This window comes from Triticum urartu, chromosome 7 (genome assembly GCF_003073215.2).
Source record: "Triticum urartu cultivar G1812 chromosome 7, Tu2.1, whole genome shotgun sequence".
NCBI lineage: Eukaryota > Viridiplantae > Streptophyta > Magnoliopsida > Poales > Poaceae > Triticum > Triticum urartu.
In genome coordinates, this window is record NC_053028.1 from 206,100,838 (window position 1) to 206,124,772 (window position 23,935).

At 50.6% G+C, this 23,935-nt stretch overlaps 3 protein-coding genes across 3 annotated transcripts; 1 reads left to right on the plus strand and 2 right to left on the minus strand.

Moving 5' to 3' along the window:
* The first annotated feature begins 831 nt into the window (after window positions 1–831).
* On the plus strand, window positions 832–4,566 carry LOC125520135 (LRR receptor-like serine/threonine-protein kinase RGI3). Its single transcript, XM_048684964.1, has 2 exons — window positions 832–3,801; window positions 3,882–4,566. The coding sequence occupies exons 1-2, from the start codon at window positions 969–971 to the stop codon at window positions 4,352–4,354; spliced, it is 3,306 nt and encodes a 1,101-aa protein (XP_048540921.1). The 5' UTR covers window positions 832–968; the 3' UTR covers window positions 4,355–4,566.
* A 4,080-nt stretch (window positions 4,567–8,646) lies between these two features.
* LOC125520723 (cyanidin 3-O-rutinoside 5-O-glucosyltransferase-like) lies at window positions 8,647–10,274 on the minus strand. Its single transcript, XM_048685713.1, has one exon. The coding sequence runs from the start codon at window positions 10,162–10,164 to the stop codon at window positions 8,731–8,733; it is 1,434 nt and encodes a 477-aa protein (XP_048541670.1). The 5' UTR covers window positions 10,165–10,274; the 3' UTR covers window positions 8,647–8,730.
* A 3,729-nt stretch (window positions 10,275–14,003) lies between these two features.
* LOC125519957 (ubiquinone biosynthesis protein COQ9-B, mitochondrial) lies at window positions 14,004–23,615 on the minus strand. The gene is made up of 6 exons (XM_048684740.1): window positions 23,204–23,615; window positions 23,000–23,107; window positions 17,740–17,907; window positions 17,468–17,639; window positions 14,510–14,583; window positions 14,004–14,421 (listed from the first exon to the last, which is right to left on the minus strand). Exons 1-6 carry the CDS (start codon window positions 23,525–23,527, stop codon window positions 14,341–14,343), a joined length of 927 nt encoding a protein of 308 aa, XP_048540697.1. The 5' UTR covers window positions 23,528–23,615; the 3' UTR covers window positions 14,004–14,340.
* Window positions 23,616–23,935: the final 320 nt, after the last annotated feature.

Below are 23,935 nucleotides of genomic sequence, written 5' to 3' on the forward strand. Positions count from 1 at the left end.
TTCTCTGTCCATGTGGAACAGTGAAAGAAGAATATGCCTGCGAAATCAAATGCTGCAGAGAATACCACACAGAGTGGAACATGACAGGACAGCCTGCTGCTGCTACTGTAAGTTTTACAGATCTGGAGAAAGAAGCTGCAGTGCAGGAGAAGAAGATGGATTATTATAAGGTTGGTTTCTTTACTAGTGAGTAGTAGCCAGGTCATCAGTCCCAAGGAGGTTAGATTACCAAGAGCTCAGAGCATGTTCCTCCTGCATCACTGCTGCATCCCTGCAACATCTGCATGCCATCGTCAACAAGTAAATAAATCATAGGACATCAGAAAATGTACTGCCATGCTTAGCTTAACCTCTGGACATCAACCCAGTTCCAGCAGGTACAAAAGAAGAAAAAGTTTCACAGGTCCTAGAACACCGGCCGTACTTGCACAACAACGACAGCTTAATTAAAGTTGGATGGATTACTGAGAGAATTACAAAAGCACCGTAGCAGAACCCGAGGGATCGACCAGGGATGTTTTCACTCTCACCTCCTAACCTGGATTAACAATGAAAATAATCAGTGCATCAACTAGTAGTACTACCTAATGATGGCATCAAGAGCCACCTTCCCTCCATCTTCTCCTTGCTTAAACAAATGCCCATGTTCCTTCCTGATCCACAACTCCAAGAACAAAAAAAATTCCACGCTCACCCAGTGTACTGCTCAGACAAACACTCACTCAGACAGTGCACCAAAAATCAAATCTCTAGCTCATTTATTTACTTATTAAAAAGAAGAATATCCTGCAAAAAGCATAGCTAAGCTATATCATTCATTCGGATCCAGATCTCCAGTGGCAAAACCTTTGCGCTATAAACAAACCTAACCCTGGCCGGGGTTTCCCTCCCACTCTACAACCTCGGCCCTCCCAATGCCACTACGATCGTAGGAGGTGCCAAGCCCGGCCTCACTCCACGGCCTACCAATGTCTCCTCCTCCTCCTCGGTTAGGCCTCGCCGCCGTCGCGACGTCGTGGCTGCTCCTCGCGGCGCTGTGCCTCCCGCCGGGCGCCTACGCCGTGAACGAGCAGGGCGAGGCGCTGCTGCGATGGAAGCGCTCGCTCACGAACGGCACGGGCGGGGCCGCGCTGGAGACGTGGAGGGACTCGGACGCGAGCCCGTGCCGGTGGTCCGGCGTGGCCTGCGACGCGCGCGGCAACGTCGTCTCGCTGCTCATCAAGTCGGTCGACCTCGGCGGGCCGGTGCCGGCGCGCGTGCTGCGCCCGCTCGCGCCGTCGCTCGAGACGCTGGTGCTCTCCGGTGCCAACCTCACGGGCGTCATCCCCGGGGAGCTCGGGGCGTACGCCGCGCTGACCACCGTCGACCTCAGCGGGAACGGCCTCTCCGGCGCGGTGCCGGCCGAGCTCTGCCGGCTCGGCAAGCTCCGGTCTCTCGCGCTCCACGGCAACTCGCTGCAGGGCGCCATCCCCGACGACATTGGCAACCTCACCGCCCTGACGTCGCTCACGCTCTACGACAATGATCTTAGTGGCGCCATCCCGGCGAGCATCGGGAAGTTGAAGAAGCTGCAGGTGCTGCGCGCCGGCGGCAACCCGGCGTTGAAGGGCCCGCTGCCGGCGGAGATCGGCGGGTGCACCGACCTCACCATGCTCGGCCTCGCCGAGACCGGCATGTCTGGAAACCTCCCGGACACCATCGGGCAGCTCAAGAAGCTCCAGACCCTCGCCATCTACACCGCCATGCTCGCCGGCCCGATCCCGGCGAGCATCGGCAACTGCACCGAGCTCACTAGCCTCTATCTCTACCAGAATTCCCTCTCCGGTCCGGTGCCGCCGCAGCTCGGCCAGCTGCGCAAGCTGCAGACGGTGCTCCTGTGGCAGAACCAGCTCGTCGGCACCATACCCCCGGTGATCGGCAACTGCAAGGAGCTCCTGCTCATTGACCTCTCGCTCAACATGCTCACGGGCCCCATCCCGAGGAGCTTCGGCGGGCTGTCCAAGCTGCAGCAGCTGCAGCTCAGCACCAACAAGCTCACCGGCGTCATCCCGCCGGAGCTCTCCAACTGCACGTCGCTCACCGACGTCGAGGTGGACAACAACGAGCTGTCGGGAGCGATCGACGTCGACTTCCCGAGGCTGCGCAACCTCACGCTGTTCTACGCGTGGCAGAACCGGCTCACCGGCGGCGTGCCGGCGAGCCTGGCCCAGTGCGAGGGCTTGCAGTCGCTGGACCTCTCCTACAACAACCTCACCGGCCCCGTCCCGAGGGAGCTCTTCGCGCTCCAGAATTTGACCAAGCTGCTGCTCCTCAGCAACGAGCTCTCCGGCTTCATACCGCCGGAGATCGGCAACTGCACCAATCTCTACCGCCTCCGGCTCAACGGCAACCGGCTGTCGGGAGCCATACCCGCGGAGATCGGCAACCTAAAGAACCTCAATTTCCTCGACCTGGGAAGCAACCGCCTCGTCGGCCCACTGCCGGCGGCCATGTCGGGGTGCGACAACCTCGAGTTCGTCGACCTGCACTCCAATTCCCTCTCCGGCCCACTGCCGGACGAGCTGCCGCGCAGTCTCCAGTTCGTCGACATCTCCGACAACCGGCTCACCGGGCTGTTGGGGCCCGGCATCGGCAGGCTGCCTGAGCTGACGAAGCTTAGCCTCGGGAAGAACCGGATCTCCGGCGGCATCCCGCCGGAGCTCGGTTCTTGCGAGAAGCTGCAGCTGTTGGACCTCGGCGACAACGCTCTCTCCGGCGGAATCCCGCCGGAGCTCAGCATGCTGCCTTTCTTGGAGATTTCGCTTAACCTCAGCTGCAACCGCCTCTCCGGGGAGATACCGTCGCAATTCGGCACCCTCGACAAGCTCGGCTGCCTTGACCTGTCTTACAACCAGCTCTCCGGCAGTCTTGCGCCTCTAGCAAGGCTGGAGAACCTCGTCACGCTGAATATCTCGTACAACAGCTTCTCCGGCGAGCTCCCGGACACGCCCTTCTTTCAGAAGATCCCGCTCAGCAACATCGCCGGCAATCACCTGCTCGTCGTCGGCGCTGGCGCCGACGAGACCTCCCGTCGCGCGGCCATCTCGGCGTTGAAGCTCGCCATGACGATTCTCGTGGCGGTGAGCGCGTTCCTCCTCGTGACCGCCACGTACGTCCTCGCCCGCTCGCGCCGCCGGAACGGCGGTGCCATGCACGGCAACGCCGCGGAGGCGTGGGAGGTGACCCTGTACCAGAAGCTCGAGTTCTCGGTGGACGACGTGGTGCGCGGCCTTTCGTCGGCGAACGTGATCGGCACGGGGAGCTCGGGCGTGGTGTACCGGGTGGAGCTGCCCAACGGCGAGCCGCTGGCCGTGAAGAAGATGTGGTCCTCCGACGAGGCCGGCGCGTTCCGCAACGAGATCTCGGCGCTGGGGTCCATCCGGCACCGCAACATCGTGAGGCTGCTCGGGTGGGGCGCGAACCGGAGCACCAAGCTGCTCTTCTACACCTACCTCCCGAACGGCAGCCTGAGCGGCTTCCTCCACCGCGGCAGCGTCAAGGGCGCCGCCGACTGGGCCCCCCGGTACGAGGTGGCGCTCGGCGTCGCGCACGCCGTGGCTTACCTCCACCACGACTGCCTGCCGGCCATCCTGCACGGTGACATCAAGGCCATGAACGTCCTGCTCGGCCCGGCCAACGAGCCGTACCTCGCCGACTTCGGCCTGGCCCGCGTCCTCTCCGGCGTGGTCGAGCCCGGCAGCTCCGCCAAGCTGGACACGTCCAGGCCGCGCATCGCCGGATCATACGGCTACATCGCGCCAGGTAACAACAAAATTCTTCAAAATCTGTACCCTCTCTAACAGAAATTGTTCTTACTGATCGCGATATTCTTGTGGGAGCAGAGTACGCGTCCATGCAGAGGATCACGGAGAAGAGCGACGTGTACAGCTTCGGGGTGGTGGTGCTGGAGATCCTGACGGGGCGGCACCCGCTGGACCCGACGCTGCCCGGCGGGACGCACCTGGTGCAGTGGGTGCGGGAGCACATGCAGGCGAAGCGGGGGGTGGCGGAGCTCCTCGACCCGCGGCTGCGCGGGAAGCAGGAGGCGCAGGTGCAGGAGATGCTGCAGGTCTTCGCGGTGGCCATGCTCTGCATCAGCCACCGCGCCGACGACCGGCCGGCGATGAAGGACGTCGTCGCGCTGCTCAAGGAGGTCAGGCGGCCGCCCGAGAGCGCCGCCGACGAGGGCAAGGAGCAGCCGCGCGGTGCCCCAGCGCCTTGTCCGGCTGGCCAGCAGCGGTCGCCGGCCCGGAGCGCGCTGCCGATGGGCGGCTCTTCAAACTGCTCGTTTGCCATGTCTGATTACTCCAGCTGAGCTGCTTGATGCCGTTGCGAGATAGCAGCAGCCTTAGCGGGAAGGAAACTTTGTGTAGAAATTTTGGACACATATCAAGCAAGATCAGTAAATTTGTAGGTAATTATTTCCTGAAAATTACTTTAAGGTTGTATATTATGATTATTCAGATGTATTGTTCTTGTGTAAACTAACGGAAATAAATTAACAGACATGGGTGAGCAGTTGAGTTACGCTCTGATATGACTATTGAAAAAAAACAGGAAGAATCAAAAATTGACGTGTATGCATAGGAGCTAGAACAGAGGAACGCTCCCGTGCCGCTCCCGCGAGCGGCCCGGGAGAGAAAACCCTAGCCGCCGCCGGGCAGTTCCCTCCGCACCTGCTCCCCTCGCCGCCGCCGGTGAGCGCTGCCGGGCAAAGCCCGTGCAGCGTCGGCGGCGGCGGGGACGCGGGTTCCTCTCGCACAGGTAGAGCGGCGCCGGACGGCTCGATCTGGCGGGAGAGCGGGCTTGAGGCGCTGTTGGCCATGGTGCTTGGCGGCGTTGGGGCGGAGCCGCGTTCGTGCGGTGCTAGCGCGGTTGCTGGGAGTCAGTCCGCGCGGATCTGGGGGCTGCTGCGTTCCTGGCGGCGCTGTGGCCATGGGCGGCCGGAGGAGAGGGCAGGCACGGTCGCCAGAGCGGCCGGAGGAGAGGGCAGGTGCAATGGCCAGGGCGGCCTGCCGGAGGAGGCTGTGGCCCCGACGGGGCGGCGTGGAGGGGCGCGTGTGCGCCGGCGCGAGGTGGGCGCGTGGGTAGCAGGGCCAGGTCCGATCTGGGCTTTGGCGGCCCTGTTTGCTTGGCGCAGGGGGGATGCTTCCCCGGTGCGGATCTCCCGGGTGACTTGCCGGCGACCTTCGGGGCGCGGCGCGTGGTGCCAAGCAGGGATCTGGCTATTCTTCAGCCGGTCTGCTGCTTGTGCAGGTGGAGGCTCGGTTGGTGACTGATCTTCAAGCTGGATGTGTGGGGATTCCCGACGGGATGGTGGTCTGCGTTGGTGCAGGTTTCGAACCTTGCTTTGAGTCTTGCACCATCGGTGGTGCTCCTCTTGGCCAGTGATCTACATGTGAGAGGTGCTGGCTCTGGTCTGGTGGTGGTGAGTCGGGGACGCCTTCCTTGGCGTAGGTGCTCGTGTCCCCGGATGAAAGTCATGCCCGACATTGGTCGGGGCTGATGGCTAACGATACTTTTTGGGTGTGGTTTTCCTTGTTGGAGGCGCCATTGAGGGGATCCGACACCTTTCTTGATCAGTTCTTGTCTTCCGGTGAAACCGTGTGTGATGGTGGCGTCTGTGGCGTCATTACTCTGTTGGGAGCATTGCGTTAGAGTCAAGTCTTGTGAGAGAGCAAAAGGGTTAGTGGTGGGGTGGTTGATCAGGAGCAGGCAGCGTTGTGGTGAGCGGGGAGTCTTTGGTGGTGCATCCATTTGGGATTGGTCACTCGCTGATGATGGTGAGCAGCATGAGCACCCTCCACATGCTAGGAGCGCAAGGCAAGTTATGTCTGTAATGCTCGTGGGATCGGGGCAGCATATGTTTCGCTCTATCGGACATATCGTTCCTATCCGGTGCCGTCGAGGTTTGTGGATATGCTTGTGGCAGCCCGGACTAGTACGACGGTTCTCGGTGTGTACTCTGGTAGCAGCATAGGCGCTCGAGTGCCCGGCCGGGCGTGTAGTCGGGTGTTGGCCTTCTGGCGTTTTGTGTGTTTGGTGGTGCTTTAGGCCTAATTTAACTAGGCGCTGTTTAGGTTTTTGCTCGGTTTTCCTTAATAAACCGTGCAACCTCTTTTTTCATTTCTTCTTTTTTGGCACTCGTCTTTATACGATGCATTCCTCCTTTGGGGATTTTATTTGTAATACTCCTTTCTAATCAATGAATTTGGCAGCTTTTCTGCCAACATTCCAAAAAAAACTATTGAAAATTTATGATAAAGGACATTTTTATTAGGGCAGCAACCTGCGCCTGCGCGCCGGCTCAAATTTGAGCCGGTCGGCCCGCAGCCGTCCGATTGGGGAGATGGGAACCGTCCGATGCACGTCATCTTCGTCAACGCACGCGTACGAAGAGAATCCCGGCGGCGCCGCACGCGTTTGCCCCCTCCGCCGCCCCACCTCCTTGCCTTGCGGCTGCACGCGTTCTCCCTTGGCCGCTCCTCGCTGGTCGTCCTATTCGCCGGTCCTAGCCCTCACCGTCTGTCCTCGTCGCCGGTGGTCCTCGTCCCTTGCTTCCTCCCATGCAACACGCACCCTGCGATTGCAACTCCTGTGGCAACCGTTGTAGCTTTGGTGGCGACAACCGAAGCTCGCCGGCGTGCTTGCTGTCGCTCATCCCCGATGCCGCGGCGTGTCGGCACACATGAAGCTTGCAATAAAATTTGAGTCGTCGGGGCAGGAGATGCCCAGTGTTACAACTGATGACTAAAAAAGCTTCATACGGCCAAGAAAAAAGCTTCAACCCGCTATGGATAAAGTTGCAAACCATATACAATAGAAGCTACAGACGACAAGAAAAGTTACAACCGGTTAAGCAAAAAGCTTCATCCTGATTAAAAAAGTTTCAACCTTCACAGCCCTAGAATACCTGAGTGTAATAGTTGCATCAGTGAGCATGCATCATGTTAAATTCAAGAAATTGAATTGAGGAATATTCAAAGCCTCAGAAATTATTTTAAAAAGAAGGGCAAGAACCCTTTAAATTGCATTCAGTGAATCCAAAATTCCCTAAAAATATTTTGTGAATTTTTGCAAGAGTTATTTACCAAACCAAAATTCTGCAACATTTTTAAGGAATTATTTGGCCTATGAATTTAAAACAATATTCTATTTGAATTTGAAAATGTATTCAAATATATGTGGGATATATTTTCAAATGCTCTGTGATAATTTATGTGCCTCTGGAAAAGTCCATGAAGCAACATAAAAATACTCAAAAGATGTTCCGATATTGTTTGAATTTGAAAACAGTGACAAAAGATTAAATGAAAGAAAAAAAAGAAGAAAAATAAAACAGAATAGAAACTTACCTATAGCTTACCTGGCCCAGCCCACCAGGAGCCCCACCGTCTTCAACCTCTACCCGTAGGCAGAGGCGTGTCGACACGCGCGCGCCCGAGCTCCACCTCCTGCTTCCCCCTCGCCCTGTCTTCGCGCCACAGGAACGGCCTCAACCCCTTCTGCCTCTCCCCTCACTCTGGAGCTCTCTCCCTCTCCTCTAGCTCACTCCCTGCAGCACCATCGAACATGCCGTCACCGCCACTGGCCGTTACCGCGGCCACCGGCAACCACACACCTTACCGACGAATCTTCGAGCTCCTCCGTGTCGTATTCAACCTACTCGCTGAGCTACGCGCCGCCGGACGCTTCAGAGCGCCCTCACCGCCGTCTTCTTCAACCTCGGGTCTCCGAGATCGCCGGCGATCGTGCACCCGCTCCCGACGCGTCCCCGAGCCCGCTGACCTTCTCCTCCGCCCCCCAGTGAGACCCTGGTCACTTTCCCCTGACCCCTTCTTAGATAGCACGCCCTAGCAAACATCACCGTCGAGCCCGAGAGCTCACCGCCGCCGGCCATGTTGTCGTCGTCTTTGCAACCGCGCCTGAGCGCGTCACCGTGCTCAGCATGTCTGCATGAGCACGTAGCACCCCACCCCTCGACCTCCCGTGCACCACAACGCCGATTCCGAGCTTGACCGAACTCCAGCCGCCGCACCTGTCGACGCCGCTGTCGTTCTGGTCGACCCCAGCACGAACCAACTGCACCAGCGGACGCAGTGCTCGCCTAGCTGTCCTTAGAGCCCCTCCGCCGTCCTTTTGGTCGTTGGAGGACAAATCCTGAGCCCCTCCGCCGTCTCTGGCCTCCCCGGCGACGAGCGTGGGTCAACTCCGACGAGTTTGACCCGGGTTGACCCAGTTTGACTCCCCTCGAGTCACTGACATGTGGGGCCGGTCGCTGACCGTAATTAGTTTAGGATTTTAATCGGTGCTAATTACCACTATTAGAATCATGCGTTATTCATTGATAGAAGGATAGAAAAGCACGTCCGAAAACTACGGTAGGCTGCAAAATTCAATGGTTAACGTCTACAGCTAAGAAACAATAATACTACTTGTACAAATGAGTTACAGGGTTTTACAAAAAGAGTTAACTTAATTTGTTAATATGTGGGGAGACGGCTCACCCCTTTTATTAGAGGGAGCAAGTTTGTGATGGTTTAGTAGATGAAAAGAGTTTGTAAACTCATGTGATTTGTTTGTGTGTCTAGTATTTTTGGCTAAGAATTAGGCAACTCCATTTTGAATTTTATTAAGAGATCCAGCTGCAAATCTTCCTGTGATACAAAGAATCACGCGTATGTTCCTTCTTCAGAAACCAGACAGGAAGGCTCGGAGATTCCTCTCCAGCGTCCCGCCGGCGGCGAGCGCCTCCCTGGCCCGCTCCATCCATTTTGCCGCGCATGCTCGGATCTCCACTGCTGCTTCGCCGTCGCCCATGACCGTCTCCACGCACCTTTGGAGCTCGCCTCGCTCCGCCACCCCCTCGCCGTCCGCCTGCGCGCGAACCCCGACGCCCGCGCACTCCTCCACCAGCCACGCCACCGTCGGCTGGTCCGTCCACTGCGGCACGGCCACGACAGGCACGCCGCACGCGATGCTCTCCAGCGCCGAGTTCCACCCGCAGTGCGTCACGAAGCATCCCACTGCCGGGTGCGACAGCACGCGCACCTGGTCGCACCACTCCACCATGATCCCTCGCCCTCCGTCGGCGCCGCCACCCGCTCCCGCGCCGTCCAACTCTGCACCATCCTCTGCGACCTTGCGCGACACCCATAGGTACGGCCGGCCGGTGGCCTTGAGTCCTTGCAACGTCTCCAGCTCCTGCCGCTTGCTCGCCACGAATATGGTCCCGAACGAGACGTACACCACAGAGCGCGCGGCCTTGGTGTCCAGCCACTCCATGTACCCATTCACGTCGTCGTCGTCGTTGTCGCGCAGGGACAGGTCTGTGGTGGACGGGGACGCGCCGTCCGGCACCACAGGCCCAACGGCGACGAGCTCAAGCCCCGGCACCGCACGGAGCGCGTCGGGCTCCAGCGCATCGAACGTGTTGACCAGCACCTTGGTCCTGTGCTCATCGTCATCGAGCGCCAGGAAGAGGTCCCGCAGCGTGCCGACCACCTCGTAGCCCCGCTGCTCCGGCGAGGTTAACGCCACGACGGACGGGAGCGCGCGGGGCCTGAGCGGCGGCAGCCCCGGCAGCTGGACGACGGCGTCGCGGTCCGGGTCGTTGGCGCAGGAAGCGAGCACGGCGTCGTGGCCGTGGAAGTAGTGGTAGTACACCGCGAACACGGCGGCCGGCTGGATCCAGAAGAGCGCCGAGGGGACGCCGCCGGCGCGCGCGACCTCGGGCACCCAGCCCACGAAGAAGGTGTACACGACGCACGTGACGGGGCGGCCGCGCTCGGCGAGGCGGGCGACGACGCCAGCGAGCGACTCGCGCCCGACGGCGCGGGCGCGCGCGGCGAAGGAGCGCATGTCGTGCACCCGTGGGTCGACCCCCTCGTCGTAGCCGTCGGAGAAGGGGGCGTGCAGCACGCCCGCGGCGTCGACGGCCTCCTCGCCGGGCGACGCGAGGGAGGGGAACATGCGGCGGTGGCCCGAGACGGCGGTGGAGACGGTGACCGCGGCGCCAGCTGCCGCGGCGCGGGCGGCGAGGCGGCGCACCGGGTTGATGTGGCCCTGCATTGGGCTGGTGACGAACAGCAGGTGCGGCGACGGCGCGCCACCGCGGCTCTCCATCGACTCGCCCGGCTTGGAGTTGGGCTGCACCTGCACGGGATCAATGAGTTTGTTAGACTCCGTGAGCTAGTGTTATTGCAGTGTCGCTGCATATTGGTTGAGTGGAGGTACCGGTGATCGCTCGGTGGGTGAGCAGTCAGCTTTGCTGTAGGCCTCCAATGGTACTACAACCATTGATGTCCAATGTTTGACAGGGAGTAGTAATTAATATGGCGTAACGCTAATGTAAGACCTAATCAGGGAGGCAAAAGGTGTTCATGCTGGTATTCAGTAACTCATCAGTACTGAGTACTGACTATGTTCTTGTGTGGCACTGTAGCAGTATAGATTTTTTTTTAGAAGAACAGTATAGATGTTCATACCGGAGCATCTCCATGGGCTACCCAATAAACCCTCCCACGGTTCAGATTCACTGACTCTAAGTAGGGGGACTTAGGCCTACAATGAGAGGTGCTTAGAGAGATGCTTAGAAAAATAAACCGGATTTTTTTGAAGCACCGGTGCCTATTCTATCCTGTACAAATAAGCACCGGTGCTTAAGAAAAGTTTGGTTTATTTCTCTAAGCACCTCCCATTGTACAAGGCCTTAGGGTCATTGACGCGTGGGGACAGTTGGCCACCCTCTGGCCGCGAAGTGGGGGCGTGTGAGGGCAGTGGATCCCTAGCTGCATCATGTGTTCTTCGGAAGCTTCTAGATGAAAGCTGTTTCCTTAAAAAGATTTAGGCCTCCTTTGATTTGTAGAAATTTCATAGGATATGATTTGTATAGAAAAAATTTCTTTAAAGCCCTTTGGTTTGTAAGAATAGAATGCTATTGCTATGAAGAAATTCTTCTTATCATTCACATTTCATAGGAAAATAAACATTAGCCTAGACTCAACGAAAAAAAATCCTATGATGTGAACCAAAGGGCATCTTCTTTTCTATTCCTATTCATAGGATTTCAGATACATGTCATCTTATTTCCTATGACTTTCTTATCCCTATAACTTTCATATCCTATGAACCAAAGGAGGCCTCAAAGTTTTTGGAGTGCTCGTGAAATAAAATTTTCTAAAAGATCCAGAAACCATGCAGAAAACAATAACTGATATTGGGGACTGAATTAGTAGGTTAGTTAAAAAATTGGTACCAAAACCATGTAAAAACGATAAACATAATATGAAAAAAATAAGAAAAGTATAAATACATTTCCAACGTATCAGTGGCCAGAAGTACCTCCATATGTCACCAAATCACACCTACAAGAAGAGCCCACCAGAACGCTGCATTATAAAAAAACGTCCGCTACCATCTCCCTCATACATCAAATAAAAAAAATCCAGACAACACAAATGTCTGCGTATAACCCTTTTAATCCTCTATAGCACCATGCCCTCTCATTTTTAAAGTCGCACATTCAATTTAGAATTGGATCACTTGATTTTAACCGTGTCAACAATTTCTCAAAGAGTTCTCTAGTTTAATTTTATAATTTGCTATGCTAATTTTGAAGCTCTCTCATTTGACTAAGATATTCAATTTTGAAATTGGTTCACATTTTAACTGGGTCATCAATGGGTACCAACCGACGTATAAAAACATATCAACTCGGTGCAATTTCTCATCACATAGAAAAAAGAAACATCAACATGTGATACACTGTTATTATATCACCAATATAATATATGCAACCACTAATGTAGAAAATTTCCTCACATAATTTTGGATGAATTTGCAAATAACATAAAATCACACCGCAAAAGGCCCACCAAAACACCTCATTATAAGCAAAACTAAAACACTCTCCACCATCTCGCCCACTCATCAGACCAAATATTCCCTCAATTTGAAAATATAAGTTAATTCATTTTTTCAACAGTGATTTTTCTTTAACTTTGACCAAGTTTAGAGCCAAATATATCGACACCCACAATACTAATTAAATAAAATATGAAAAAATCATTTCATGATTAATCTAGTGATACGATTTGATATTATTGATATTGATATATTTCTCTATAATTTTGGTCAAACTTAAAGAGGTTGGACCTTGTAAAAAACTAATCACCATGAATTTTGAAAAAACGAGTGTAAAAAAACCAGAAAACCCGCCGACACCAACTGTGTGGCAAAGCGCGCCCACCCCTTCTAGTGACTATGCTTCCTAATTTTAAGGCATCGCAATCAGTTGAGATTTTCTATTTGAAAATCGGGTCACTCGATTTTGATCGGGTCAACAATTTCTCAAGGAATGCTCTTATTCAATTCTTTCTGTTCACTATGCTCCCTAATTTTTGTGTTATCTCATTCGATTGAGCTATTTAATTTTCAATTTGGTTCATGATGTTGGCCGGGTCAACGGTTTTTAAAATCAAATGGCAACAACTAACTAAAAAACATATCAATCTCATGCACCCTATCATCATCTAGAAAAAAGAAATGCCAACATGTGATATTATAGCATCAATATAGTGTATACAACCACGGATGCAAAAACATCTTCACGTAAATATGAATTGATTAGCAAATAACATAGAATCTTACCACGAAAGGTCCCCCAAAACACTGCATTGTAATAAAATAAAATTAATCTAGTACGCCTAAGATAAATCTAGGGAGGTGCTTGGTTCGCTGATTTTGTAACATCACCTGTTTACGGTGATAAAGGATAACGTCAATTCTTGTTTGGATTGGCCCGACCTGTTTACGGTGATAAAGGATAACGTCGATTCTTGTTTGGATTGGCCTGACTGTAAGAGCATCTACAATTGAACCTAAATTCGACCCCCTAAATGTCCACATAAGCTCCCGGACACGTCCGCGGACAATGAGCGGTCACCCCTTAAAAGACCGCTTCCACAACATACCTCATTAAAAAACTATATCTTTGCTGGCGCCTGTCCACCACGTTCTTGTTGTTCCCTTCCGTGCCCAGGTCCAACGGCCGTGTGACCCACAAAGTGAAGATCCGATCGCCAACGAAGAAGAGTAGGACATGGGACACAGACTGGCCCACATAGGACATGAGGCACCGTCGCTAGTAGAGGTGAGATCGATGATGGACGAGGACGAGCGGGCCTCGTTGCGGAGACAGGGGTGCCGGTCACCCGTTGCGGCTCCGCCTGTCCAGCGGCGTGCAACTCCACCTCTGCGGTGTCAGCCACGAGGACTGCCGCGACCTCCCACGCCCTCTGCCTTAGTCAGCGGGCACACCTCGTCCTCGCAGTGGACGGGCCATAGGCGTTTACCTCCGATTCAGAGCCGGACGCCACGGAGGGACGCGCCACCAAAGGAGATATGTTATCTCATTCGATTGAGGTATTTAATTTTGAATTTGGTTCAAGATGTTGACCAAGTCAACGGTTTTCTAAAATCAATCGCAACTAACCTAAAAAACATATCAATCTCATGCACCCTCTCATCATCTAGAAAAAAGAAATGCCAACATGTGATATTATAGCATCAATATAGTCAATGCAACCATGGATGCAAAAAACAGCTTCACATAAGTATGAGTTGATTAGCAAATAACAAAATCATACCACGAAGGACCTACCAAAACACTGCATTTTGTAAATAAACTAGAAACACTTCATCGTCTCTCTCACTTGCTGAACCAAATACTCCATCAGTTCTAATATATAAGGTGTTATTTAAAAAAATCAATTTCTTTAACTTTCACCAAGTTCGGAGCAAAAAAGTCTGACATCCGCAATACTAAATAAATGAAAATATAAAAGTTCATTTCATGATGAATACGATGATACCAAGTTGATATTGTGGAAATTGATATATTTCTCTAAATTTTGTCAAATCAAAAAGGTTTGACCCTTAAAAAAAATACATCTTAAACACAATAACACCAACGAGCGCTCAACCCTTATATAAAGTTTCAAATGTCAAGTCGTGTCCATGCAAAGCCGCGAGTGTCTTTGTTCTGTTTGCGGCAACTCGGTCCACACATGGGACTAGAGTCTGTAGCGTAAACAGATTTTTCGCCAACCTGCAGCGGAATTACGCAATGATGACTAATCAACAACTCAACTGACCTCTGATCACCGACTAAATAACTTCTTGGCTACCCTAATAGCGTTTGTTTGTAAAAGAAGGTACTATATACAAGGTCATATAATCTTAACGTGACATAAGTGGTGGTGGAAATGTCGAGAAGGCAGCCTGCAAAGGCAAGTTTCTTCATTTCTGGAAAACCTTGTTCAGGACGCCCTGTATGGAGCCACCGATCCCTGCTCCCAGGGTTTCAGTTAGATAAGCGACCTGTACAGTCAGATCACAAGGTTAATGGTGCAAGGGGTTGGCAAAAATCTATAACAACTTATACAGTTAGATTTTGAGTGACTCGTACCTCCTTATAAGATTTCTGCAAATCAAGAGCATCTTTGATGCGGCGATTCACAAATGTCCATGTGTCGTGAAACTCTGACAAGCGCCAACAAAAATGAGAAATCATCAACAAGTCTATATTCCAATTTTTTTTTGAGAAAATGTGGATTAATTTTTTTTGAGAAAAAAGAAAATGTGGATTCCGTAATATGTTGTCTAGGATATTAGTATAATAGTACGCCTAAGATAAATCTAGGGAGGTGCCTGGTTCACAGATTTGTAACGTCACATGTTTACGGTGGTAAAGGATAACGTCGATTCTTGTTTGGATTGGCCCGGCCGTAAGAGCATCTACAGCCGAACCTAGCTAATCTGACCCATAAACGTCCGCAGCCCCCCTAAAAAAAACCGCTTCCACAACCGGATACCTCATTAGAAAATCATCAAATCCATACAATTACATGCAACGAGTAAAACCTAGTCTATATCTTCGCCGGCACCCATCCTTTTGTTCCCTTCGGTGTCCATTTCCAGCGGCCGTGTGACCCACGAAGTGAAGATCCGATCGCCAGCGAGTAAGAGTAGGACACGGGACACGGACTAGCCCACATGGGACACGAGGCGCCGTCGTCCCCCATGCCCTACTCTTCCACATCGGAGCTCGTCGTCTGGACGTCGCTGGTAGAGGTGAGATCGATGATGGACGAGGACGAGCGGGCCTTCTCGACTCCTCGTTACGGCGCTAGGGGATGCCTGTCACCCGTTGCGGCTCTGCCTGGCCGGCGGCGTACGACTCGCCTCCGCGGCGTCAGCCACGAAGGCTGCCACGGCCTCCCGCATCCTCTGCCTCAGTCGGCAGGCACACCTCACCTCCGCAGCGGATGGGCCGTAGGCGTTTACCTCCGACTCAGAGCTGGACGCCACGGGAGGACGCGCCAGCAAAGGGGTTGCATCACCAACCCGGGTTGGGGTGCCAAACGGACCGCACCACATCCGGTGAGGCCACGATCGCACGCCTCGAGGGGGATCCAAGTGCCATTTACACGGACGCAATAGATTCCCGCCGAATCGAGTCCGACCGTGGTCAAGCAAACTCCTCCCGGGCGTGTCGGAGAGCCATGCGGACGACCATCTCCTCCTCAGGCCCGCATGGGATGAGATCCTAGTCAACGAATCGGGAGATCTCAAAGTCGGATCCGCTGCCTGTCATGCCGAAGATGGCCGGAGATCGCCGGAACGGAGCTTGGGGGCTGAGTGAAGTGGAATGCAGTGGAGTGGCTAGGGTTTGGTCCGGGATGTGGATGGGGACGAATATATGTGGGGTCGAGGTGGGCCAGCATGGGCCGAATCTGACATGGAGGAAGTGCCTGGGGGCGTCCGGGCCTCCCCATATCCGCCCCAGATTTGGGCTGGACATGAGGGCTGCCGGTCAGCCCAGATGTATAGGGCCGGTTTGAGGCGCCCGGCTGGGTCACCTTTTTGTGAACAGGACCATCCGCCGTATAGGGCAGGTTTGGGAGCCTGGCTGTAGATGCTATAATCAGATAACGCGGTACCAGGTCCCAGCCTAGTTGTAATCTCATTACGCCCAATATCCTGTGTAATCGGAAACCGTCGCACGATGCTTCTCCCCAGCATCGTCTGCTCTGTGGCCTTCGCATGAAGCGCCACGAACTCTAATAATCTGATCTCACCTCTCGCGCCACTTGCTACCGTCCCACACGCCGCCGCGAAGCCACGTCCGCTATTGATGGATGTGTTGGCGTCGATGGCTAAGTCGGCCCCCAAGGCGGAGGCGTTGTCGCACTAGTACATGCTGGTCGGCTGGCTGCACGAGGAGGCTGGCCAGAAGCTGGTGGTGGACTGCACCGGGGAGGGTGCGGTTTTCATGGAGGCCGATGCGGACATCGCCATCGACGAGCTCAGCGACGCGTGGTGCCCGCCATTCCTGTACTTCGAGGAGTTCATCGGCTATGACCACGTCTAAAGGGCATCACCGCCTGGTGTGCTGCTAACCATGGTTGCCGACCAGCCCCTGGTGTACGTCCAGGTGACACGGCTCAAGTGCAGAGGCTTCACCATGGGTCGCCACGCTGCATCAGCGGCGTCCCAGGTGTGGCACAGTTCTGGACAGTTGTCTTGCCGCCCATCTGGATCAGAAAGATACTCGCCTCACGGCAGCCGCCAGGCCCTTCTTTTGGCGCCTCAGTACCGGGAGTCCGTCTCTCCGATCACGAGCACGCCAGAGTCCAGACCCGCAGAGGCAAGGAGTGCCACCATGGCTGCTCCTTTGAGATTTGTTAGCCTTTTTTCTTGTCTAGAGACGAATTGATTTCTTGCCTGCAACCAAACAAGTTTTGAGTTTTATTCGTTTACATTTACGGTATCAACGCAATTCCACTGCCTTTACGTTTGGGGTGTTTCTCTGGAACCAAACGTCTCCTAGGTTCAACTCCTTACCAAAGTAGAATGGTGGTGAAGATCATCTGAGATGGATTTGCATGTCACAGAACACATCAAACGAGGCAAGAAAAAAAGGAGGGACGGAGGGAGGGAGGAGAAACCCTCGCCACTTACCCTGTTTCTCCATCACTATGTTTTTCAAGATTGAAGAACCAGGAGACCAGCATTTTCTACTAAAAGAAATGAAGTGTCTTACAGGCTAACCCAGACAAAAACACAAGAGACAGGAGGGTGTATAAGTTATTAAGAACACGAGAAATTGCAGATATTTTGTTTTGTCATGTATACACTATTGCGTCGAGTCGCATAGCTCCGAAAACAACTCATAATCAAACCAGTTAAGTGTAAAAGCTTAATAATTCCAAACTGCCAGTTTCAACTTTCAAACTTAGCTTACTCCAGTTTCATTACACAGAACAATACATGGTCACAAAGCTTACTAAATTTGCTAATGTTGGTTTAGAATCAATTGTCAAGTAGAAAAAAAATGGGTTTTAAACTTAGAAAAGGTGCAAACCTGGAGAATTATCTGTTAACATGTACACCTCTGAGGCTGAGTAGATGCCACCAAGCACAGTACGTTTCACATACCAATCAATATCTGATCCAGAATCTCCAGCAGCATGCCAAATCTCATCAACAAGGACTGCTCTCTGCTTTAAGCTTGTTGAGACATTTGCTGGTTGGGACTGCCAAAAAAATTATATAATTGGGCATGTAGCCATCACATAATAATTTAGTTAAAACACATACGAGAGGGGAGGAAATGAAAGAAAGACAACGGGCCACCTGAATGCTCAGCGCTTGAGGCCACTTTGATATGTAAGGTGTCTGCATCTCAAGCCTCATCCGAACAAGTCTAGATAGTCTCTCAGTGAGCATCAAGTTTTTCAAAAGCTCTCCCTCACCAGCATCAACGCGATCCATGAGTTGTTGAAGGCAGTCATCCATGAAAAACTGCATTCACATACAAAAAAGAATTCATAAGTGTAGGCACACAAAGCATAGAAACACAAAATTTACTTAATATGTTTAATAAACAATAAACATCTTGCATCAATGAAGTGAAATGCCGAGTTCCATCATACACCGATGAAGTGGAAGAAAGGAAGTTTCAGTGTCTGCTAAGCGTAATGTCGATGCCCTGAGCCTCACTAAAAAATTCCCTCCGTATTTTTCTCCATGCTCCAGCACACTCCATAAATCCAGCTGTCGGACAAAGGTAGAGGAGGCACGGGGAGGAAGAGCGGTAGGAGGGGGTTGGTCGGGTGGGGTGCTAGGCACGGTGAGGAAGGTGGGCATGGGTGGTGGGCATAGGGAGGAAGGTGGCTTGAGGTGTGTTCTTTTAGTTGCTATGTCCAGGTTTTGGGTAGGTTCGGGCCTGGTACAGGAGGGGTGGTTGCGGAATAGGTATTCTGCAACTCTTAAGAGTTGGTTGTAGAATAGAACCACCCTATATATATGACGATACTCCTGGGAGTATGTACCCCTGCTCCTCATATACCACATAGATACATTGATTATACCTTTTTATCAGTTTAAATATACTTCAAAAAAGGGCAGCCCGGTGCACGTAGCTCCCGCTTGCGCAGGGTCCGGGGAAGGGTCCGACCACTTTGGGTCTATAGTACGCAGCCTTTCCCGACATTTCTGCAAGAGGCTGTTTCCAGGACTCAAACCCATGACCTCATGGTCACAACTTCATCAATAACTAATTGATACCCTAAATGAGTTCCAAGAAAATTCCCATTTGAGACTGCATATTTTACATCATTTACCACCTGGGTGGCTGGTGCTGCCACAAACATGGGATGTACACTAATCACGTTGTAATTCACGCGTCCTTGGACGTCTCTAACTGAACTCCTCTTTTCAATGCAAAGAAATGCAAAGCTTTTGCATTTTCTCAAAAAAAAAACATCATTTACACATAAACTGTTTTTTGTACGTAAAATGGTATGCTGAATAATCCAAGGGCTCCGATGGCACTTTTTCGTAGAACTTGTATTGAGGTATCTTAAGAGTAATGAATAAGGTATACTGAGAATGATAAAGAGGTATAATAGGTTTTTTAAGAGGTATATACTGAATGTGGGAGTACATACTCCCAGGAGTATAGCTATTCTGCAACCACTTGTAGAATAACTATTTTGCAACCTTTTCATAACTGCTGGAAACAGCAAAAAGCTAACTGCACGTTCTTTTCTTGCTAACTGCCCTCAAACTTTCTCTGGCACTATTTTTTGGCTGCAACTTTCAAATCGTTTATCGAAATGATGCAAGTGATATAACGTTGGAAAGTTGTTGATAAGTAAAAACTTTTTCATCTGGAACATTTTCCCAAAATCCACAGAGTTTTAAGAGCAATTTTCAAATTACAAAACTTACATAAATCAACATTCAACGTATTTTGAATGGAAATTTCAAACCGTTTGACAGAATGTGGCAAATGATATATCATTGAAAGATATTAATTAGCCTTAACTTTTCATGTAGAACACTTTTCCAAATTCCCTATGGTTTAAGAGCAGTTTTGAAAATATACTAACAACATTCTCGTCCGTTTTTTGCCCGAACTGCAAAAGGTAGCACGCTAACTCTCCGACTGAAATAGCCAACTATCAAGTGATGAGCACGCTAACTGCGAAGACGTCATTTGGATTTTAGCCCAAACTAATATAGAACAGGCTAACTGCCCGTACTGAAGCTGCAAACTGCCTGGATTTTTTGGCTCGAACTACTACAGAACACGCTAACTGCTAATAATACTATAAGAGCTAACTGCGAGAAAGGAGTGAACTGTACATGGTGCTCCTCCCCTATGGAGAAAGCACATCATGCATGCAAGAACAGGATCTTCACCACATGCTGAGATCATTAACATTATTAGCACAATGCACGTGTCTTGCTACGAAACCATAAAATACGAGGAGTTGCATCACTGGCTTAGGAGGTCGTCAAATATGTTGTTGTCAGCGGCATTTGCACGCGGTTCACAATAAAAAGTGCGAAAATACAACGAAAGATCACGCGGCAGGCATTGGAGAATCTTAAGAGACCATAGTAGACCCTTTGCAAGACACAACATTTCAAATGCTGAAACATATCAGAATGGGCATTAGTAAGTTGACTGCACAAGGTTGTAGATCAGGTAGAAGGACAAGGTCTACCGTTTCTTTGGAATTACTATTTGTTCACTCTCTTGTTCTGTGATATAGAGAATAGAAGAACTTGGTTGGCAAGAGAAACTGCAAACAAGAGCATAATTTTGAGTTGAAGTCGCATTTCTGCATTTGTTATTTGTGCCTTCTATAAGTGTTGGTATCACATAAAAGTACTAGTACACTTGTTTATTTGTGTTAGGTCATACATGTGAGTAAAAGTACATTTGTTTACTTATGTCTCTTGGAAGGTTGCTAGTCCCACATGTGGTAGGGGTGTATTTGTTTATTGGTGAAGGTTGTTAGTCCCACATGTGAACTCATCCCCAACTCCAACCTTTCTAATAGGAAAGAATTGCCATGTTCCGACAAAAAAATTGCATCACCGGTTGCCAGATTAATAGTACGTGTTTGCCAGATTGTTTATGCTGAGTTACCAGATTATTTAATGCTGAGTTACCAGATCTTTTCTGCTAGTTACTAGATTATAGCACATGAAGAATGACATTCCATAATCACATAACGTAGTTATTATAAATCTCATAAGTGAAACAAATCTGGTAGCTACAGATGAAAAAAGAAGTAGTCAAAACATATCAACGTGGGTTCCAATTTCAAAAGTCTCATGGCAACGAAGCCATGGTGAAAGCAGATCATCAATTTAGTTAACGGTTTGACAGATAAAATATTTTTAGTGTAGTCCCCCACATAAGACACTGTAGACACCGTAGGGCACATCCACCCACACAGTACAGCCCATTTTACTTATAACAGGTATTGCCCTATGCTGCTATCCATGAGGCAAGGCATCCTAATGCTAGTGCCAGGGGAAACACGATACATTGATTTGTTCTTGAAACATCAGCCATGCGGATGTTTTTAGTGAAACAAGAAAAATTATGCAAGTGATAACACAAATACACAATATAATAGCATTGCTGTAAAATAAATACATGGTTTATGCAAATGAAGCTATTCACACAAATGATCTATTTTTCATGAGAGCATGTGGTGCATGCAAATATACAAACAAATGCCACAACATTCATAAATCTGATATAAATCAATCTATATAACAGCACTCTTCTTCTGAGCACGGATATACATCATCCATGTTTAACATCATTCTTCAACAGTGATCCAAAATAATTTATTCTTCAACAGCACTCCCTAATTTTGGAGACCTCTCATTTAATTGTGGTGTTCAATTTTGGATTTGGTTAACGATTTTGACCGGGTCAACGATTTCTTAAGGAGTTCCCTCGTACGATTGAGGTGTCCAATTTTGGATTTGATTCATGATTTTGATTAGATCATTTCTCAAATCAATCGGCAGTAACCAGCCTATAAAAATACATCAATCCCGCTCACCCTCTCATCACCTTGCAAAAAAAGAAGCGTCAACATGTGACACTGTAGCATCAATATAGTACATGTGGCCACCAATGCAAGAAACTTTCCCGCATACGTGTGAGTTGATTAGCAGATAAGACAGAATCGCACCTCCAGGAAGGGCCCATCAAAACACCGCACTATATAAAAAAGAAAACATACTCCATCACCCCCCCCCCCCCCCCCCCCCCCCACACACACACACATGCCAAATCAAATAACAAAAAAAAATATTAGATCCCAACAACACAAACGGTGCAGCGAAGCGCGCACAACCCTTCTAGTACATCATAAAGTCCAAGGTAACTACCATAGATTGACACCAAACAATAAAAGGACAGACCCAGTGCATAGAAGCTCCCACACAAGGTGGGGTCTGGGGAGGGATTATAGGAACCTAGTCTTGCCCCTGCAAAGTGCAATGCAGAGAGGCTGGTTCGAACCCAGGACCTCTTGGCACAAGTGGGAGGACTTCACCACTGCGCCAGGCCTGCCCTCTATTCACACCAAACAATAACAACACTTGGAGATGTATATGGAGAGTAGGAACTGGAGAAAAAATCAACATTTGGCAGGACCCTTGGATTCCATCTAGTGCTAACCGTAAGGTGATCACACCAAGGGGATAAATTATGTTAACAAAAGTCGAGGAACTTATTGATCCGCATAGTGGGCGGTGGGACGAAACTCTAATTCAGGATGTTTTCAACCTGGTCAATGCACAACGTATCTTGCAAAAATCTCTGAATATGCAAGGGTTCGAAGATTTTGTCGCGTGACAGTACACTAAATCTGGCACTTTTTCGGTCAGGTCTGCTTATCACCGTGAATGGGAGCTTCGCTATGGTCAGCAGCTTTCTCAGACTGATGGGCAAGGATGGGTTCGAATAAACCCGGTCTGGCAAACAATCTGGAATCTCAGTGTGCCAGGGAAGATTAAAATTTTCATTTGGAAGGTCCTACATGGTATGCTTCCCTGTTTGGGAGTCCTTGCAAATAGACACGTTTCAACTAGTGCTCAATGCCCGATCTGCTCGTCAAGTGCAGATTGTTTGGCGAAGGAATGTTATGCATCTAAATCTCCGACCTTTTGGGACAACTCTGCCCCTGATTTTATCTCATCTTTGATTGCAAACGATATAGCTGTCATTTGATGAATAAAATCTTATTCCCGTAAAAAAAAATCATCATCCAAATATGCAATAGCTATCAAGAACTACGATCTGTTGGAAATATACCAATCAGATATAGCATCAAAATATGCAATAGCTATCATCAACTACGATCTCTTCATAACAGCTGGCTGCGTTAGTTTCCAATCCAACCAATGTGCATTCAAGGATTAATTCCTACAGTAATCTATGAAGCTTCCATATTCATCAAAATTCCAACCCGATGTAGCATTCAAAAAGTATTACTTTCTTGCGATGAAAATTGATCACCACATCGAGATCAGGCAACAAATCACAACAGAAAGAAATTGAAGGAGACGGTACCTCAACTAGCGCAGCCTCCTTCCTTGGGAAGGCACCGACGATGGCCGGCGACACGGACACGTCCCTCGCACCCGCGATCATGGCCGACTCGCTCCATCCCATCCTCGGCTAAAGCAAAACCGAAATAAAAAAAAACACAAAATTGCAAAAACAGTAAAAACGCCGAAAGTGGAAGCAGATTTGGAGGGGAATTCGAGCCGCAACCACGTGGAGAAGCGACGCGCGGAGGACCTTCTGCTGCTCCTCCTCGTACCCCGCGCCACCAGATCGGCGACCCCCCGATGCAGCTCCCTGTCCAGTCCGGTAGGCCCCTCCAGCGCCGGAACCGGCGGAGAAGGAGGCTCCATCCTTCTTGGGAGGGTCGACCGCGGGCTCCAGAGGGGGGGCGGGAAGAGGCGGTGGGGGCGAGGCGTCGGTGGACAGCCAGCAGAGAGCAGCGGTGGCAGGAGGCGGCGGGGAAGTGCATGGGAGGAGGCGCCGGGCGGCGGCGGTGGAGAGGAGGCGGCGGGCGGCGAGGAAGGAGGCCATTGCGGAAGGGCCGGTCCCACGTACTACCACGTGTTCGACGAAATGGCGAGGCCGTATCGAAACAGAGTTTGCCGAACCAATTGGTGCCGTAAAGACTCTCAGTCGGGACGCGAAGTATCTTCTCGCGAGCTCATATGCTCCTGTATAAACAGTAAGCTTAAAAAATGTAAGAAAATCAAACAACTCTGAAAAAACCATTAGGAATTTTTAGTGTGTCTGCAAAGTTTCTTCATGAAATCACATTCGTAGAAATCATGGCAAAAAAATATAGATGCCCTAATAATGGTATTTTCAAACGCATTTTGAAGCTCTGATTTTTCTTTTGCCACAACTTTTACAAACGTTATTTCGCGATGAAACTTTATAAGCACTTCAAACATTCCTTAATGTTTGTCATAACAAACACAG

Coding starts and splice junctions, on each gene's coding strand:
- LOC125520135 (XM_048684964.1), top strand. CDS start 969: ATGTCTCCTCCTCCTCCTCGGTTAGGCCTCGCCGCCGTCGCGACGTCG. Junction 3,802..3,881: donor ATACGGCTACATCGCGCCAG/GTAACAACAAAA, acceptor TTGTGGGAGCAG/AGTACGCGTCCATGCAGAGG.
- LOC125520723 (XM_048685713.1), bottom strand. CDS start 10,164: ATGGAGAGCCGCGGTGGCGCGCCGTCGCCGCACCTGCTGTTCGTCACC.
- LOC125519957 (XM_048684740.1), bottom strand. CDS start 23,527: ATGGCCTCCTTCCTCGCCGCCCGCCGCCTCCTCTCCACCGCCGCCGCC. Junction 17,640..17,739: donor CTCAAGCGCTGAGCATTCAG/GTGGCCCGTTGT, acceptor TTTTTTTGGCAG/TCCCAACCAGCAAATGTCTC. Junction 14,584..17,467: donor GTTAACAGATAATTCTCCAG/GTTTGCACCTTT, acceptor GGCGCTTGTCAG/AGTTTCACGACACATGGACA.